Raw genomic sequence first — 18,685 nt, forward strand, 5'->3', positions numbered from 1 at the left:
TGAATAGGAATTAAAATCCATGGAAAAGAAATAAAAAGTTTGAGGTTACTGACGACATTGTAATTCTGTCAGAGACAGCAAAGGACCAGGAAGAGCAGATGAATGAAATGGACAGTGTCTTGAAAGGAAGATATAAGATGAACATCAGCAAAAGCAAAATGAGGATAATGGAATTAAGCCAAATTAAATCAGGTGATGCTGAGGGAATTAGATTAGGAAATGAGACACTTAAAGTAGCAGATGAGTTTTGTTATTTGGGGAGCAAAATAACTAATGATGGTTGAAGCAGAGAGGATATAAAATGTAGACTGGCAATGGCAAGGAAAGCATTTCTGAAGAAGAGAAATTTGTTAACACTGAGTATAGATTTTAAGCGTCAGGAAAGCTTTCCTGAAAGTATCTGTATGAAGTTTAGCGATGTGTGGAAGTGAAACATGGACGATAAATAGTTTAGACAAGAAGAGAATAGAAGTTTTCGAAATGTGGTGCTACAGAAGAATGCTGAAGATTAAATGGGTAGATAAAATAACTAATGAGGAGGTACTGAATGGAACTGGGGAGAAGAGGAATTTCTGGGACAACTTGACTAGAAGAAGGGATCGGTTGGTAGGACACATTCTGAGGCATCAAAGTATCATCAATTTTGTGTGGAGGGAAGCGCGCAGGGTAAAAATCGTAGAGGGAGACCAAGAGTTGAATACACTAAGCAGATTCAGAAGGATGTAGGTTGCAGTAGGTACTTGGAGATGAGATGTAGAAGCTTGAACAGGACAGAGTAGCATGGAGAGCTGCATCAAACCAGCCTGAGACTTCAGGGGAAAATTTAAGCATACATTATAAGGACACCAGGTGTGAGACGGGGGTGAGGTACCTTTTGGAGTGGACAAGAAACTCAAATCTAGCAGGGTAGAATTTGAAGCTCCATGCAAGATGGTTTGGGCAAGGCTCAGTGTCAGGGATGGCCATAAAATCGTAACTGAGTCCTCCTATTGACCATCAGACTTACCTCCTCATGTAACTGAAATCTTTAGAGAAAACTCACTTTGCTAATGCATAAAACTATCAACTGGAATGATTACAGTTGTGTTAGTGGTGTGTATGACAAGACATTTTTTGCAACATTATTAAATTAAATGCCTCATATGGAAACTACAGGGGAAGGTCAGAAAGGAATGCATAATAATTTTATTACAAAAAAGTTTAGTTTAGTAGAAGTTGGTTTGGTTCAAGTACATCCACCTTCAGACTGCTGATTTCGATTCCACATTTGTCCCAAAGTGTGGGCTGACAGGAATTTTTTTTGTGGGGCCAGACAGATGAAAGTCCAATGGTGCAAGATCTGGAATGTGTGGTGGACACAGGAGCACCTCCCACCCGGGAGCAGCAACATGGGGGTGAGCATTGTCATGAAGAAGTCTGACACTGTTAGCATTAATGCTGTGGCAGTTCTCATGAAGGGCATGATGCAACTTAGCCAAAGTTTTAACGTAGGCTGCAGCATTCACTGTCATCCTGTTCTCAGGAAAGTCCACCTATAACACCCCATGCATGTCCCAGAACACTTTCAAAAGCACTTTCCTAGTAGATTGAGTCTCTTTGTCTCTATTTCTTTGTGCTGAGGAGCCAACATGTCTCCACTCCATAGAGGTTTTCTTGGATTCAGGCATGCAGTGATATGCCCGCGATTCTTCACCAGTGATGATTCTTTTCAGAAAGTCATGACCTTATGTGGCATAATGAATTAAGTGATCCAAGCTTGTCATCATTCACTGACCTATCAGATGAGATGAGAAGGAAAGAAGTGTGGGAAGTCTCCCTTGACCAGGAAATTGGGCGACTTTACTGGACTCTTCCCATTTCCTAAACCTTACCAGCCCTTTTCTTCACCCCTCTTCCTCTTCCTTCAACATTTCTGCCAAAAGGAGCCACTGGCTCCATAAGCTTGCAAATATAAGGTGAACATAAAGTCCGGGAACATGTTCAATTATTTATTGCACAAGAACCAAACATTGTAAAGATATCAAACATATGTCTTTTTGAAAAGAAACCCTGAAAACTTTTTGATGTATACTGCCACAGCATGGTTTGGTAATTTGCCGATAGTCAGGGCTAGTTGCAAATATGGTGAGTTCAGGTGCGAAGGGAGCTTTCTGTGTGTTGGAGTTCGACAAAAACAAGTGTCCTACAGCAGTTCAACAGTTGTTTAGAACCAAGTACAGTAAGAAGCCACCCCCAGGAAGGTCATTTACCACTGGCACAACAAATTCGTTGTGACGGGTTGCTTGTTCCCAGCAGAGAGAAGCGGACGTCCCAGTCCGAGTGAAGTGAATGGGGAGCATGTAAGAGAGACATTCATAATCAGTCCAAAGAAATCAGTGCATCGTGCATTCCGTGAACTCAAAATGGCTCCAATGACAGTGTGGAAAGTCCTGCGACAGAAGCTGTCTATGAAACCATTCAAATTGGAGCTAGTGCAGAAGCTCAATGATGGTGACAAAGACAAGCGTTTTGAGTTTTTTTCGCAGCTGCAACAATTGAATGAGGGTGGAAATGGCATTTTTGGTCACTTAATTTTTAGCGACGAAGCCACTTTTCACACTAATGGGAAAGTGAACAGCTATAATTGTCCAATCTGGGGTACAAAGCATCCACATGCATGCATTGAATTTGAGCGTGATTCCCCAAAGGTAAATTTTTTCGTGCCTTGTCACATCGAAGACTGTGCGGGCCATTCTTCTTCACTGAGAGCACTGTCACTGGATATTCCTACTTGGACATGTTGCAGCAATGGCAGATGCCTCAAATGCAATCTGACTCTCCCATCATCTTTCAGCAGGATAGGGCTCCACCCCATTTCCATTGTGAAGTTTGTGAGTACCTGAACACAGAGCAGCCTCATCGGTGGATCAACTGTGCTACAGAAGGCGGCAGCTGTTTCATGAAATGGTCTCCCTGATCACCAGATCTCACTCCATGTGACTTTTTTCTGTGGGGACACATTAAAGATCTGATTATGTATCTCCTCTACCACGTGATGTTGCAGAGATCCGAGAGAGAATACGGGAAGCGACTGCCACAGTTGACGATGTCATGCTGGGATGGGTAGGGCAAGAATTCGGTTACCGTACTCATGTCTGCGGGGTCACTCATGATTCGCATATCGAATGTTTGTAAAAAAACTTTCAGAGTTTATCTTCAAAATGCAGTATGTATGACATGTGTACAATGTCTAATTCTTGTGCAATAAATAATTGAAAGTGTTCCCAGACTGTGTACACCCTGTACATTCCTGCTGATACCGGTTATATGGGAATTAGGCTGTGGTATAAGGCATTATTCTCTACCTAACATTTCGTCTTCCAATGCTGGAGGCACCATCAGAGGCTTTGATGACTCAGAAAGCAGTTACGGTCTCAAACAAGCTCGATAAGCTGCACTGTTTGTATGTATTCATACAACAGTCAGTTATGATGTCATCTGACTGATGCCTAAGGTGGGCAGTTGCACCTATGTGTGTCGTGGAGCTTGCAGTAAGAAAGAGTTGGTGCCATTTGTTATATTTAGCACTGAGGATCACAACTTGTCCTGTTTGAGTCCTTCTTTTCTGTTACTGTTGTTTTTACGCTTTTGAATTTCTATGGCTTCCCTGTACATCCTAGTGTAATAAAGAAAACCAGTAGTCTATGATCAAATACACTCTGGTCATATGTGAAATATACCAGTGGCGACACAATAAGTGGCTCTGTTGTATAATAGGAGTAGTAATGTTACCAACAACACCTCTTAAGCGGAGTTACGAAACACTGTTTTCCAAAATCCTGTCAAAAATAAGATGTTGCAAATATTTCAGAATTTGAAGCGAGAACACCTGCCGAAGTGAGAAATTTTGAAGTGGATACTCTGGATTTATTGCAGAAACTTAGACCACTTAATAAAAGCAACTCTTCTGGTGCAGACTGTATACTAGTGAGATTTATTTTGGAGTATACTGAAGAAATATCTCCATTTTTAGCACCAACACAACCATACCTTGAACAAAGATCTGTACCTGAAGACTGGAAAGTTGCACAGGTCACACCAGTATACAAGAAAGGAAATAGAAATAATCTTCTGAATTATAGACCCACATCATTGACATCAGTTTGTAGATTTTGGGGACATATAATTTGTTCCAACACTAAAATGTACCTTGAAGAAAATGACATATTGACGCACAAACAATGTGGATTTAGAAAAATGTCCTTCTTGCAATAAACTGTCTCTTTATTCACTTAAAGTAAAAGGCCCTATTGACAGGCGATCTCAAGTTGATTCCATATTTCTAGATTTCCAGAAGGCTTTTGACACTGGTCCTCACAAGCAGCTTCTTATCAAATTGTGAGCCTATGGTGTATCGTCTCTGCTGTGCGACTGAAAGGTCATAGTTTGCAGTAATGGATGAGAAGTCATCTAGTGAAACTGAAGTTACATGTGGGGTCTCTAAGAAAGTGTTGCAGCACTCTGTTATTCTTAATCCATCGATTTACGTTACAATGTGAGCAGCAATTTTAGATTGTTCGCAGATGATAGTGTTGCTTACCATGTAGTAAATCATCAGGCAATTAAAAAAAATTACAAAATTGTTTTGACAACATATCTACATGGTACAAAAAGTGGCAGTTGGCCCTGAACAATAAAAAGTGTTGGATTCTCCACATGAGTATTATAAAAATCCTGTCACATTTTGGTTACATGTTAATTTACCAAACATGAAGACTGGTGGTTCAACTAAATACCCAGGAATTGCACAAATAACTTAAACTGGATCCATCACATACAAAATATTGTGGAGAAGGTGAACCAAAGACTGCGTTTTATTGGCAGAATGAATTAGAAGCTATAACAAATATACTAAAAAGGCTGCTTAGATTACGTTTGTCCATTCACTTCTGGAGTACTGTAGTGCAGTATGGGATCCTTATTAGATAGAATTGACAAAGGATATCAAAAAAGTTCAAAGAAGAATAGTTCATTCTGTAGTATCACAAAGTATGGGAGAGAGCTTCAAAATAACGATTAGTGAGCAGGGGTGGCAGTCTTTATAACAAATATGTTTTACATTATGGCTAAACCTTTCCAGAAAATGACAATCATGAGTTTTCTTCACTGATTGTCAGAACATTTTGTCAGCTCCCACATACATACATGGGATGAAATGATCATCATTATAAAATATGAGGAGTTAAGAGATTGCAAGAAAAGCTTTAGGTGTTCATTTTTCCCACATGCTATTTGAGAGTGGAGTGGCAGAGAAATAGTCTGAAAGTCTTTCTTTGAAACCTCTGCAAAACACGTAAGTGTGAATTGTATAGTAATCATATAGATGTTTATGTGTGTTACATTAACTAGAATTACATCAGAATTTTCTGTGACCCATAAAAATCTCCTGGCATCACCTAAAATAAACAATAATGTTCAGTGTTGTAATAAAATCAGTTTGATAAATATTGTTTACAGCATTCCCAAAATCATGGCCATCTCTTGATAGTATACATAAATGTTGTAACAAGACTTTAAATAAACTATGATAATGAGGCATATTTGCCTCTGAATGAAATTTCTGGCCAAGCTTTTGCCAATACAGTTACAATTAATGAAGCAGCTACACAAGCGCAATGAACTTTCTTAACTTAATCATACAAAAAACTTTTCTTAAGTATTTACAGTAAAGTTCTTGGTTCATCCGGCCTGGCCAGAATTATGGTGAAGATTACAGATCAACTGAAACATTAAAAACTGTTTCACAAATCTGCAACCAAACTGTCACCTCAACGTAACCTAGACTTCAGACTATGCTACAGATCACTACATCTACTTCTGTACTCTGAAAGCCGCCTTATGGTGAGTGACAAAGGGTGTTTTGTGTACCAGTATCACATCTACCTTTTCCCAAAGCTGTCATGAATGGTACCCAGGAAGAATGATCCCTGGCCAGCCTCTGTGAGGGCTCAAATCCCTCCAATTTTATGTCCATGGTCTTTTTGTGAGATGTATGTAGGAGGAAGTGATACATTGGTTGGCTTTTCTAGCAAAATACCTTCTTGGCACTTTAAAAATAAACCACTCTTATGTGGAACACCTCTTTTGCAGCATATGCTACTGGAGTTGGTTGATCATCTCAATGACACTTTTGTGCTTAATAAATGAACCTGCAACAAAATGTGCTGTTCTTCTTTGAATCTACTCTATTTCCACTTTGTGTCTTATCAGGTATGGATCCCATACTAATGAGCAATATTCAAATATTGATCCAACAAGTGTGTTACAGACTACTACCTTTGTTGATGGACTACACTTCCTGAGGATTGTTCCAATGAGTCTTAGTCTCCCATCTGCCTTACTCATATTTAATTTTATGTGGTCATTCCACTTCAAATAATTCTGTGTGCATACTCATAGATTTCATTGAAGTAACTGCTTCCAGTGATTGTTCTGTGGTCTCGTAACCATTCAATAATGGCTCTTTCTATCTATGTATAAGCAGTATATTACATTGGTTGCTGCATCAACTCTGTATACAATAACATCATCTGTGAAAAGCCGGATGGAGTTTCCAGTGGTGTCCACTAGCTCGTTTAAATATATTGTGAAAGGTAAAGATCCTATAGCACCCCCTTGTGATACGCCTGAAGTACTTGTAAGTCTGAAGACTTCTCTCCATTGAGAGTGATGTACAATGTTCTGTATGCTAAAAGATCTTCTATCCAATCACACAGTTGGTCTGATATTCTGTCCACTTGTATTTTGTTCATTATGTGGCAGTGCAGAACTGTATTGAACACCTTCCATAAGTTGAGGAACATGGCATCTATCTAGATGCTTGTGTCCAGTGCTCTCTTTCATCGAACATTTTTTTCAGAACCAATTTAAAACAGGTGCTGCTGTTTATTGTTTTTGTGCCGTGTGCTGTTGCGATACAGTTTCTAATTATGGGTAAGAATCCATCCACTAGCATTAGGGCACGTCAAAATTATGTACACACTACTAGAATTACCTAATTACTTATTTATACTAGTTTAATGTTGGCACTTGAGTCATTATTTGGAGACTATCAGAAATTTGCAGTTGCAATACTTAAGTATTTCACAAGGCAGCATAGCAGTAAATATCATTACAAATAACATTAAATTAAAATTAGTCCATAAAAATACATGTGAATTTGCCATTGTCACCCAAAAATCACATTGATCAACAAAAATATCACCCAGATGTTGATGGTTGCATTTCCTTAAAAAAATTGTTAAATACTCTATCATTAGTAGCCCAAATGGCAAAATATCGCCAATCTAGTTACCCAGGAAGTACTCAGTTATGAAAACCAGTTCAATTACAGAACACTGGAGAGGTGTTTGTGGAGAGCAGAAGGGGTATGTGATGACAGCGCATTCTATAGTTCGTTTTTAGACGATTTTTTTCAACAGTCTGCTTGCATTCATCTGACTCGACTGCGTCTTGCATCGCCAACCTCCCCTTCCCCACCCTTGTCCAAATCTACATACACTCTTGTAATACTATAACAACTGGAAACAGCAATTCTGTGCACAATTGAATCTTTAAATATATGTGCAGTTGTGCACCAGACACGCAGAATTAAAGGAAAAACATACATTATCGGAATGCAATTTTTGTTCTAATGTGTATCATTTTATTTTCAAACAATGTACAACAACCATATGTTCTTAATTCTGCTGTGATCAAGGTAGCTCTGCATGTTGCGCTGCTGAGATAGCAATCCTTCTATTAAGGAGGAGGGGCAATTTGAATCCAACTGATGGTAACATTGAAAATGGTTTTCTGTGCTCTCCCATTTTCAGTTTACACAAATGCTGGGGCTGATTGCTCAGTATACTACATAGCCAATTCTTTCTGAATACCTTTCTTTCCTGACACATTCCAATAACCTTAAAGATGCAGGCCCTCTGCTTAACTGAAAAGAACTGCATTGAAGGTGAGCTGAGCATTTCCTTGGAGACTCCCAGCACTAAAAGCCACATGATAAGTAAATGGTTCAAATGGCTCTGAGCACTATGGGTCTTAACATCTATGGTCATCAGTCCCTTAGAACTTAGAACTACTTAAACCTAACTAACCTAAGGACATCACACAACACCCAGTCATCACGAGGCAGAGAAAATCCCTGACCCCGCCGGGAATCGAACCCAGGAACCCGGGCATGGGAAGCGAGAACGCTACTGGATAAGTAAATAATAAACCAAATTCTGTGTGATTAAAATCATTCATAAGAATACAATTCGATTTGTCTGTGTTGCCCGGAAATCGCATTGATCAACAAAAATATCACCCAAATGTTGATGGTTGCATTTCTTTAAGAAATTTGCTTAACATTCTATCATTATTAGCCCATATGGCAAAAATCACCCCATTTGATCAACATGGAGGTGCTCAATTTTGAAAATCAGTTCTGATACAGAACGATGGGGAAGGGTTTGTGGAGAGCGGAAGGAGAACTGAAATCTTCGCCTAAATCTTTAACGTGACCGAGAGATGTACATGAATTATTCACCAATGTTTACCACTACTGCTTCTGAGGCAGGGATCAATAAAACCACCTGATGAACATGTTTGATCCACTAGATATTATCATATTTTTGTGGCTATAAACATGCTGTCACCATCACTTATGATGTACTATTCTATCAGAGTTTCGAATATCATTGCTATTAACATCTGGTTTCAGCCAATTTTGTATCCCTATTACCATGTGGGCATTGTTACCGATTGTAAGTGAGATTGGTTCTGGGACATTTCCATAAATACTCCTGCAATTAGCTAGTTCTATATTAACATTTTATTTCTCAGATGTACTATGGTGAATGCCACCCTGCCTGGAATTGGAATGCATCTTATCAGGCCTGAGATGGGATTTATCTGTCCAAAAAAACAACATGTGCGCACTACTCAAAATCTGCATCCAAGATTGTCACAGAATTGTCTGAGACTTCCACTTGGCTCCAAACCAGAGGACCACGATCAGTTTGGGGAATGGTGCTCTGCTTCCACACTGTGAGTCAACTAGCTGTCTTTGTCAAATCAGCCAGCCTCCTGCAGGAACTGAGGATGGCCTTTGATCCTAGGCAGCAGGTGTCATTCGTGCTGACATGAATCACAATTTTCCACTGTGTGCACCCAGTGCACTCAGTTGATGATGGCAGAACATCCTCTACATCTCGGATGAGAACCTCTGGCAATCAAATGGACCCTTCTTTTCTGACCTGCCCACTATTTCTCATGCTTGTGTAAAACTCTCAGCAAGATCGACCACAGTCCCAGTACACGAGGCATCCCTTGCTGGATCATATGTACTTTTCAGCAATGCGCAATACCTCAAACTGGTTTTGAAGGCATAAGTGGACAGCTATGCAGCCAAGACCTGCTTTTACCCACCTCTCAGAGATTCACGAGCATGCCACTGTTTGCCAGTCACCATCAAATATCCCAGAAATGTTAAAATACAAATGACAGTGGCAGTGGTGTCTTCTTAATTGAAATTAATATTTAGAAATTATTAACATTTCAAAATACACTCATCTCATTCAGTCATCCCTGCTTACAGAAATTTTACAAAATTTGTGTTTACATAACATGAATTATGTAAGAGAAGCTATTACATTTTAACATTTTAAAGTAGGATACCCATTTAGTCAGATTATACAATCTTTGTAACATTTAGTGCTAATTGAAAGAAAAATCACACAGCAAAGCATTTACCAAAGATTCATGAAATGTGAAATTAACAAACTTTATAAACTATTCACATTAGTTACACAGTGTTGCAGAGAACTGTATGTCTTTATGGCATGACAAGACATTACTCTGTTGATTCAGAGGTAACACTTCTAAATCTGATTAAACATGTGTGAAATAACAACAGTATAAAAGCCATTAATTGAGTCTGCTGAAAAAGGAACAAACACACACAATAATTTTGTGCATGCTATGAGTGTATTCTTTATACTGAGCAGACTAATTCACAGGTAAATAGCATTGTTTAGCATAATGGACCACACACACATGACACTTAAGAGCTGTCACATGCTGCCAGCTCACCCTTCCTGCATGATGCTATAGTACAGCATTGCATTACTCTTAAACGCAACTGCTGTGCACATCATTGTTAGCTCGCTCACCATCTTCTGCTTCCGGCTGATCATGACTGCAATGCAGCCCTCTCGTCTCATTGACTCTAAACATGAAACAGAAGTAACATGTCATTAGTTTTCGCTGGCTGTTTCATTATGGCTGCTGATGGGTCTTTTTAGCCCACAGTTCATGTACACATTGCTGCATATTGAGATGTCTTTATGTAAACCCCCTTCTTCAACATAAACATATACAAATTTAGAGTATTGTAACAGTGTTAATTTCTGGTAGTTGCCCATAATACATGATATACAAAATTTTTATACATAATTATTCCTTTTGTATTTATCCCTTAGTTGTGTCTCCTTCACTGTTCTTTTATGATATTTCCGTCTTCTTCCACTCCTGCAGCTTTCATGGCATTGCATCGTCATTTCTTCTTGCTTATAACTTTCAATGCTTGTGGTATTGGATATGTAGATACAAGATAAGTTCATGAGGTTTTATTTTGCTTCCTTCATGGCAATCATGTCATCATTCCTGATTGGCAAAACTTGTTTGTACCATATTTCATCTAATATTTCTGTTAATCTTCCTGTTCCTTCCATTGCAAGCTTGTTATATCATACACTTTATTACAAATCCCACCTCAGAATAGTTCAGCTTCTTATCATGTGTATTTCAGAATTCCATTGTTTCAGTTACTGGTCATTATTTGCAGATACAGTTACTGGTTATCTACAAGAAAAACCCAGTAAACTAAGCTTACTTTGCCATACAGATGACTTTCAGAACTGATTATTTATTCTAACATTTTGCCAATATAGTTTAATGTGAATTAATGGATTAATTATCACCTTCTCTTTTAACATATGTTTTCCTCTCTAAACTAGCTTGTTCTTCATTTAAAGTTTTCTTCATATGATTCACATTGTTTACCACCATTCGCTGCTTGTGGCCTACAGATTTCACATCTCTGAACTAGAGGGAGATTCCATTGTTCTCACTGATTAGCTGCTTCATGCCCATTCTCTGCCTCTCCACTTCGAATTCTTCTTCAATTTGACCATGGCCTTTCTTCTCTTCCATGTCTGCTGCATCCAAACTGATATCCACTGCATTTACGTTTCCTTTTGTACTTCTTTGAGGATTCTTTTCTTCAGTCTGCCCACACTGAAGACCTTACTTAACAGGTCTGACAGTCTCTCTATGCACTTTTGCTATATGAACTTTGTCTTTTGTCACATCACTATTTCTACACCCTTGCCTATTAAGCAGCTACATATTACATGTTTGATAAGCATACATATTTTACATTCCTGTTCTGCTGCAATCTCCAGTGTCACTATTATTATTCTTGTTTGATACCTGCCTTCTTTGCGTGGGTGTCCTTGCACTGTCCAGCATACTACGCCTAGTTCATCATCTGTGTGCCTAGAAACTGATTTCTTTCACATTTTCTTTCTAATAATGTTTCCTCTTTTGGTTTTAATTTTTTATTTCTGCATCTATGTACAAATTCTGTTGGAGGTTGTTTCTTACAATCATAGTAATTTCTCTTTCAAAAGCTTACATATGAGTTTATGCTTTTTTGAGTGTGCTATGCATTTTACACTGACTGCTGCACTTCCAGTACACTTGGCTTATGCAGGTTACTTCTTGTTCCACCTGGCCAGTACAATGTTGGGCTCAGTAATTTCCAGAATTTTCAATTCTTATTTCCAGAACAATGACTCTATTTCAGGTTTTTGCTTCTTTTACTTCTGATTTTACTTCTAGTTTGAATTCTTTGATTTTTTTCTCCTGCTTTTTGTTTTTGCAATCTCATTTCTGTTTAACCATTCCATTTCTTTGAACAACTTTTCTGTGTACCTAATTTTTCATCAGTTAAAGATTTAAGTTTTTTAAAACATTATTGAGTACCTAGTGAATGTCAAGGTACTACCAGGTTAACTTACATGAAGTTTTTGACACTGTTTGTAACAAACTGCAGCGGTTCTAACTCTGTGCCTACATCAATGATTTAATTATTCACCTACAGAACTTGTGACACTTTGTTTATTTTCTGCTTCTGATATGTATACGTGCTGTGATGTGGTGTCTGCAGGATCCATATTTCTTGTTTCTTCTAGCATTTGGCTCTGGCTGTTTGGAACAGTTTATCCACTTGTTTCATTTGAGGGTCATCATATCTGAAAGTGGAACTATGCTAGAATATAGATGTAAGTTGTCTCTTTTTTCTCATAATTTAACTGTGATTTATATTCAACAATTCATTTGGACCTGGAATGTACAGTTCATGCTTTTGAAAGATTCAGTTTCAGAGCATTATTATTTTTCCTAGTTCAAAATTCTTGAAGAGTTTGTTTAGTATTTTGTGCCAGTTCTGTGTTCTTTATGTAGGAAAATACTGCTATTGAGCTGTTTCTGAGGTTCCCTTATATGGCCTGTTGTTTATGAACTATTTCATTCAGTCACTCATTAACATTTGTAGGTCATCATATCTGTAGATGAAATAGTTTGGTCATATCAAAGGGATTTACATGTGAGCCTCCTCCTATTTTGATTACAAAAAGTTTGGGTTATTTTTGTGTCAAAATCAACAGACATCGGACTGAATATATACGACACAATTCATAACCGTGCGCTTACTGACACTTATCCTATCAGAAATTCTACTTTTTCTGTCTGATATTACCCACCAAAATAATAAAATAATTATAGATTTCTATGATTTGAACTTGGTTTAAATAAACATTGAATTTTATTATTCTAACTAGATCCACATTAAAGTCAAAGTCACTCAGGTAGCACAGTTCTTTTGAGTTTACTATTGCATTTCAGTACTTTACAATCAGTTTGATTATATATGCTTTCCTCAATGATTAAATTACCCCAGTCATCAATTTATATACTTTTACATTTGATTGCATGCACCACTCACACCCACAACCCACTTGGTATGCTGTCTATAGCCAGACTTCAGCTGTTTCGTTTTGTCTCAGTTTGCCTGGAAACAATATTAATGGAAAATCCATTGCAAATATTATGAAAAGGATGGTTACTACTCACCATCTAGCAGAGATGCTGAGCAGCTGATAGGCGCAACAAAAAGACTGTCAGAAAATGAGCTTTTGGCCAACAAGGTCTTTGTTGGAGGTAGAGCATACACACAAAGGCACGTGTGTATGCACGCACTTGACCCGACACACACACACACACACACACACACACACACACACACACACACACACACACACACACACACACACTCACACACATATGTGCGCACTCTGTCTCAGACACAACTCACATACACGACTGCAGTCTCTGGCTGCTGGGACCACAGCAGCCAGAGACTGCAGTCATGTGTTTTATTTGCTTTTGTGTGTGTGTGTGTGTGTGTGTGTGTGTGTGTGTGTGTGTGTGGGCGCACGCTCATTTTCTAACAATCTTTCTATTTAACTTTTATATTTGATTGTATGCACTTGCGACCTGCTTGGTACGTTAACCAAGTCTTGAGCTCTTGACTCCCTAGTTCTTGTGCAAAGTACTGGCAGGTGCCGAACCTCATTCCACTTGCGGTAGGGGGTAGTGATACAAAGATAAGTAATGGCCGATTCAGTGTGTTATGATATCTCTAGCATTACAGGTAAAGCCCCCCCCCCCCCCCCCCCCCCCCCCCCCAATTTTCACACACACAACCTTCTGCTTGCTCATGTATAAAATATTCCACACTGTCATAAATTTCATTTTTAAGTGCTTTTTAGTGTTGAGTATTATGGTTTTTAGCTTGTAAACCTTGAATTTGTACTGTATTTCATTGCTATGCTTTAAAGCCATGTATACAGGGTATTTTCAAATAAGTTAAATCTGTGATAAGACATCACCCAGTCTGATCTATGCCTTGTTTCAGAAGTATATGTAAAATCAAGGTTTTTGAATCATGGTCTGCGTGACTGCATGTTGTTGGTTCCTAGCATAGCTCTGGTGATTTTTTTCTGTAGCTTTAACGCACTAAGGAGGTTTGGTATTTCAACACTCCAAAAACTATGCCATATCTATTAACTGTTAAGAATGTACATGACGAACAATTTTCTTGCCAGCTAAGTCAATTTCATTATTTAGGACTCTCACTGCATAAACAAAACTGTTAAATCACTTCACTAAGAAATCCATGTCCATGACAAGTTTTTGTTTATAGTAACTCTAACTCTTTGTAGGGATATGAAATGGAATGACCACATAGGCGCAGTTGTGGGTAAAGCAGGTGGCAGACTTCAATTTATTGTTAGAATACTGGGGAAGTGCAGGCAGTCTACTAAGGAAATTACTTACAAATCACTTGTGCCTCCAGTTCTAGAATATAGTTCAAGCGTGTGGGATTCATACTGCATAAAACTAACAGAGGACATTGCATGTATATAGAGAAGGGCAGCATGAATGGTCACTGGTATGTTTGATCTGTGGGAGAGTGTCACAGGGATTCTGAAGGGATTGAGCTGGCAGACTCACAAACTTAGGCGTAAACTATCCTGAGAAAGTCTGTTAACAAAATTTCAAGAACTGGCTATAAATGATAACTCTAGGAATATTCTACAACATCCTACATATCACTCACGTAGGGATCATGAAGGTAAGATTGACACTGAAATATACGATGGCATGTACCCTGTACCATGCAGTTCATGGTGGTTTGCAGAGTATAGATGTAGGTTGGTTCTTTGTTCTCATAATTTAACTGTGATACATATTCAGCAATTCATTTGGTTCTGGAATGTACAGTTTGTGGTTTTGAAAGATTCAGTTTCAAAGGCATTATTATTTATCCTAGTTCCAAATTCTTGAAGAATATGTTGTGCCAGTTCTGTGAGCTGTCTGCATACAGAGTTGTTTCTGAAGTTCCCTTACATGGCCTGTTGTTTATGTAGTACAGGAACATTAACAGGCCTGATATGGATCCCTGGATTATACCTGCTTGTATCTCCTTCCAACCTTTTAGTGTCTAATTACCCTCTGTTGTCTATTTTTGAGATTTTCCGTGAAAACCATAAGCAGCCAATTCAAGAATAAATGAAATACACGTTTTGCATAATGGGAATACAGGAATTCATATTTGAACATTGTATAGCTGTTTTAGTGAGGATAACTTCATAATTGTCATTAATCGACATACATATTTATTAAATTAATTTGAAGAACTGTAAATAATTGTGAAGCAGTTGAATCTTATCCATCATCCGTTTATTTACTTTTCAGTCTTGTAAAAATTCATCAGAACTGTGTGGTCATTGCAGTAGGATAGGTATATTTATTTGAAATTCAAATTTTAAACCATTTTACGTCATCTAGTTGAGTGATTGTAGGATGCTGAATCTAAAACTTTCAGTTATGGTCTTAGTTAAAAACATATAGTCATGTAATTTTCTGAAACCATCACAATCTAAGATGTATATGAAAGTATGAATGTGAAATTGATTGACATTCTTTAATTCACACATTGTGTTTTCATTTATGTCAGAAATGTGAATCTACAACTACAGAGACAGCAGTGACAACTAAAATTATAACATTAATGAAAGTAATTTTACATCATGCTATTGGTCATTTATTTGGTATTCTTTGTTAATGTTTTTTAACTTTATACTACATTGCCATCAGTTGTGAAACTTCATGTGTATAAGAACGTGTGAGTATCACCAGAATGCTTTTCAGAAGGATAATGTAGAAAAATTTTAGAATAACAGTGCTAATTGTTATTGATGATACTAGTTAACTACTTTATTACAATTGTTTCAGATCTGTATGTTTTTGGTAAGGATCTATTCAGAATCAGATGTCCAAAGGAAAACATTATACTGAAGTTTATATGCTGTACGTATGTGAGTACGTGTTAGATAACTGTTTTTATCACTTTTATATAAGACCAATTTTTAATAGCAAAACTACAATACTTCTATTTACAGTTTAGTTTACTGTGAGATAGAGAACACCAAAGTGAATCTTTCAAATCTGCAGTGAAACTTTCCGGTAGATTAGAACCTCATTTCAGACTGTAACTGCAACTTGAACTCAAAACCCCTTGATATATTATTTGGTAAAAGCATTCCCTGCCAAAGCACAATTCTAGTCTTGTTTCCCAGTCTGTGCACAACTTTAATGTGATTGGTAGTTTTGAAATGCCATACAGTCCACTACAAAATGAAAGATTTATTCAGGAATCAATTTTGTGCTGTAAATTTTCTTAAAGCAAATGCTGGGATTTGCCTTGGAAGAGGGCAAAGATGATTTCCTTTTCCATCCCTGTCCAATTTGAGATCGTATTTCGTCTATAATGCCCTTTTTATTGACAGGATATTAAACCCTGAACTTCTACCCATCCTTCCAATGAAAATATATGACAGGTAGAAACAGGACATGGTCAAATGCAGATGGTGGACAAAATTATGGGAACACTGAAAGCACAACACACGGCCAAGCCTAATGGTATTGGCATTCAAAATGGTTTGCAGTTGTCTCAGAATGGAAAAAATACAGGTCCTGTATGGTTTTCAAGGAACTTTTATACCATTCTTCCTGCAAAATAATGACAAGTTCAGGTAATGATGATGGAGATGGATAGTGATGCCTCACCCCTCTCTGCAAAGTAGACAAAAAACGCTCAGTAATATTGAGATCTGGTGACTTTGGTGGGCAGGGCAGATGCGACAATTCATCTTTGTGTTCACAAAACCTGTCATGGATGATGATAGTTATTTAAGCTGGGTCCTGTCATCTTGAAACACAGAATCATCATTGGAGTACAAACATTGTACCATGGGATGGATCTGATCAACAAAAGTGGTCACATAATCAATCATTGGCACTAATGCAAGCTTGCAGAATAATCTGGAGACCCATGGAATACCATGATATGCCTACTCAAATCATCACTGCACTCCCACGTGTTTCACTCTTAGGATGTAAACTTAGCCAGAAGTTAGAAATGATGTGAAACAAGATTCATTCAACCAAATGACTTCTCTTCCATTACTCTATATTTGAGTTTTTATGGTTTCAGTGCCATGTTTTCCTGTTATGGTTATTTGCATCTCTGGTTAGTGGTTTTGGAATTCTAGGATGCCCTGCAATTCCCTGCTTATGGAGCTCCCTTCATGTTGTTTTTTTAATGGATAGATTAACAAAGTTCTAACCTTGGAATCTCCTCAGGGATCATGGGCCCTGTCACAGGCTTGCATGCCTCAAAAGCATGGGGGGGGGGGGAATCTTGTCTTGACTGCCTGGAGCACAAGGATGGTGAAAACCTCTTTTAAAAAAACCCTCAATCTCAAGGTGTGCTGCGAGCTGATGAGATGCATGGCTGTTGAGGTGGAACATTCATTAGCGGGACCCTGCCGCACCTCACTTGCCTAAGGCTTACTCAGCCAGGCGGGGCTCTGTTTGAGTGGACCCTTGTTTCCCTAGCTGCTTGTGGGACCGAGATGGAACCTCGGAATCATCATCTTCTCCTCCAAGTGGAAGTGTGTACTGCCTGAGAGTATTCACACTCAATCCTCCAAACGAATGAGGGAGGGTAGCCCTCCTGGTAACCTGCATCATTTGAATTATAGTAACAGGGTTCAAAGAGTCATAAATCAAAATGTGTTTTTTGTCATTAGAATGAAGGAGGGGACATTTGAAAAAATAAGGCTCGGGAGGACTGCTGGAAGCCTGAAGTCTTTTAAGCAGCTGTGGAATGGTTCGCTATTGGTCAAGACTAACAGGGCAAAGCAGGTGGGACTACTTATGAAGACCAAAAAAATTGGGTGAATATGATGCAACTGTTGAACTGCGTAACTCCCTTACTCTAGAAAGGGTGTGGTTACATGCAGGAACAAGGATATCGACATAGACTAACTTAAACAGGAATGGGCATTACAGGGGATAGTGGATATAGAGCAAAGGATCTGTAGGAATAATGGAGAAATTTAGAAGACCGCTACCTTCATTGTGACCTTTAATTCTCCAATGTTGCCAGACCACATCATGGAAGGCTTCCTCAGAGTTAGGGTTAGACCTTATGTACCTAACCCTATATTGTGCTACAATTGCCAGCGTTTTGGTCACACAATGGTGAGTTGCAGGGGTCAAGCAACCTGTGGGAAATGTGGAAAGGCAGCCCATGAAGCTGGGATTGACTATCCATCTCCAGCAGTCTGCATTAACTTCTCTGGGAGCCACCCGGTCTGGAGCCGAGACTGCCCTGTTTTTGCAGAGGAATGAAAAATTCAGGAACTAGAAGTCACCAAGTGGATCCCCTATGCTGAAGCTGAAAAGGAGTATAAGGTGATGAAACCTCCCTCCTTTACCACTTCTTATGCTTCCATGGCGAAGAAACCTATTCCTAAGGTCGACACCTCAACTCAGGCACCGTCCAGTGTTCAAAAATCCACCACCAGCACCTGCACTTGCATGTGTACATGCCAAGGCAAAAAGAGTAAGGATAAAGCAATCCAAGCAACTGCCACAGAAAAAACCACCATCCTCGAACAGACAGGGTACAGGG

At 38.6% G+C, this 18,685-nt stretch overlaps 1 protein-coding gene across 1 annotated transcript in view; it reads left to right on the top strand.

Moving 5' to 3' along the window:
• Positions 1 to 18,685, top strand: part of LOC126482132 (peptide transporter family 1-like) — a 314,290-nt gene that overhangs the window by 89,695 nt on the left and 205,910 nt on the right. Inside the window, exon 8 of the mRNA XM_050106109.1 lies at positions 15,940 to 16,022. Within this exon, the coding sequence (XP_049962066.1) occupies positions 15,940 to 16,022 (83 nt within the window). The remainder of the gene's footprint in view (positions 1 to 15,939; positions 16,023 to 18,685) is intronic.

The sequence above is a fragment of the Schistocerca serialis genome, chromosome 5 (genome assembly GCF_023864345.2).
Source record: "Schistocerca serialis cubense isolate TAMUIC-IGC-003099 chromosome 5, iqSchSeri2.2, whole genome shotgun sequence".
Lineage (NCBI taxonomy): Eukaryota > Metazoa > Arthropoda > Insecta > Orthoptera > Acrididae > Schistocerca > Schistocerca serialis.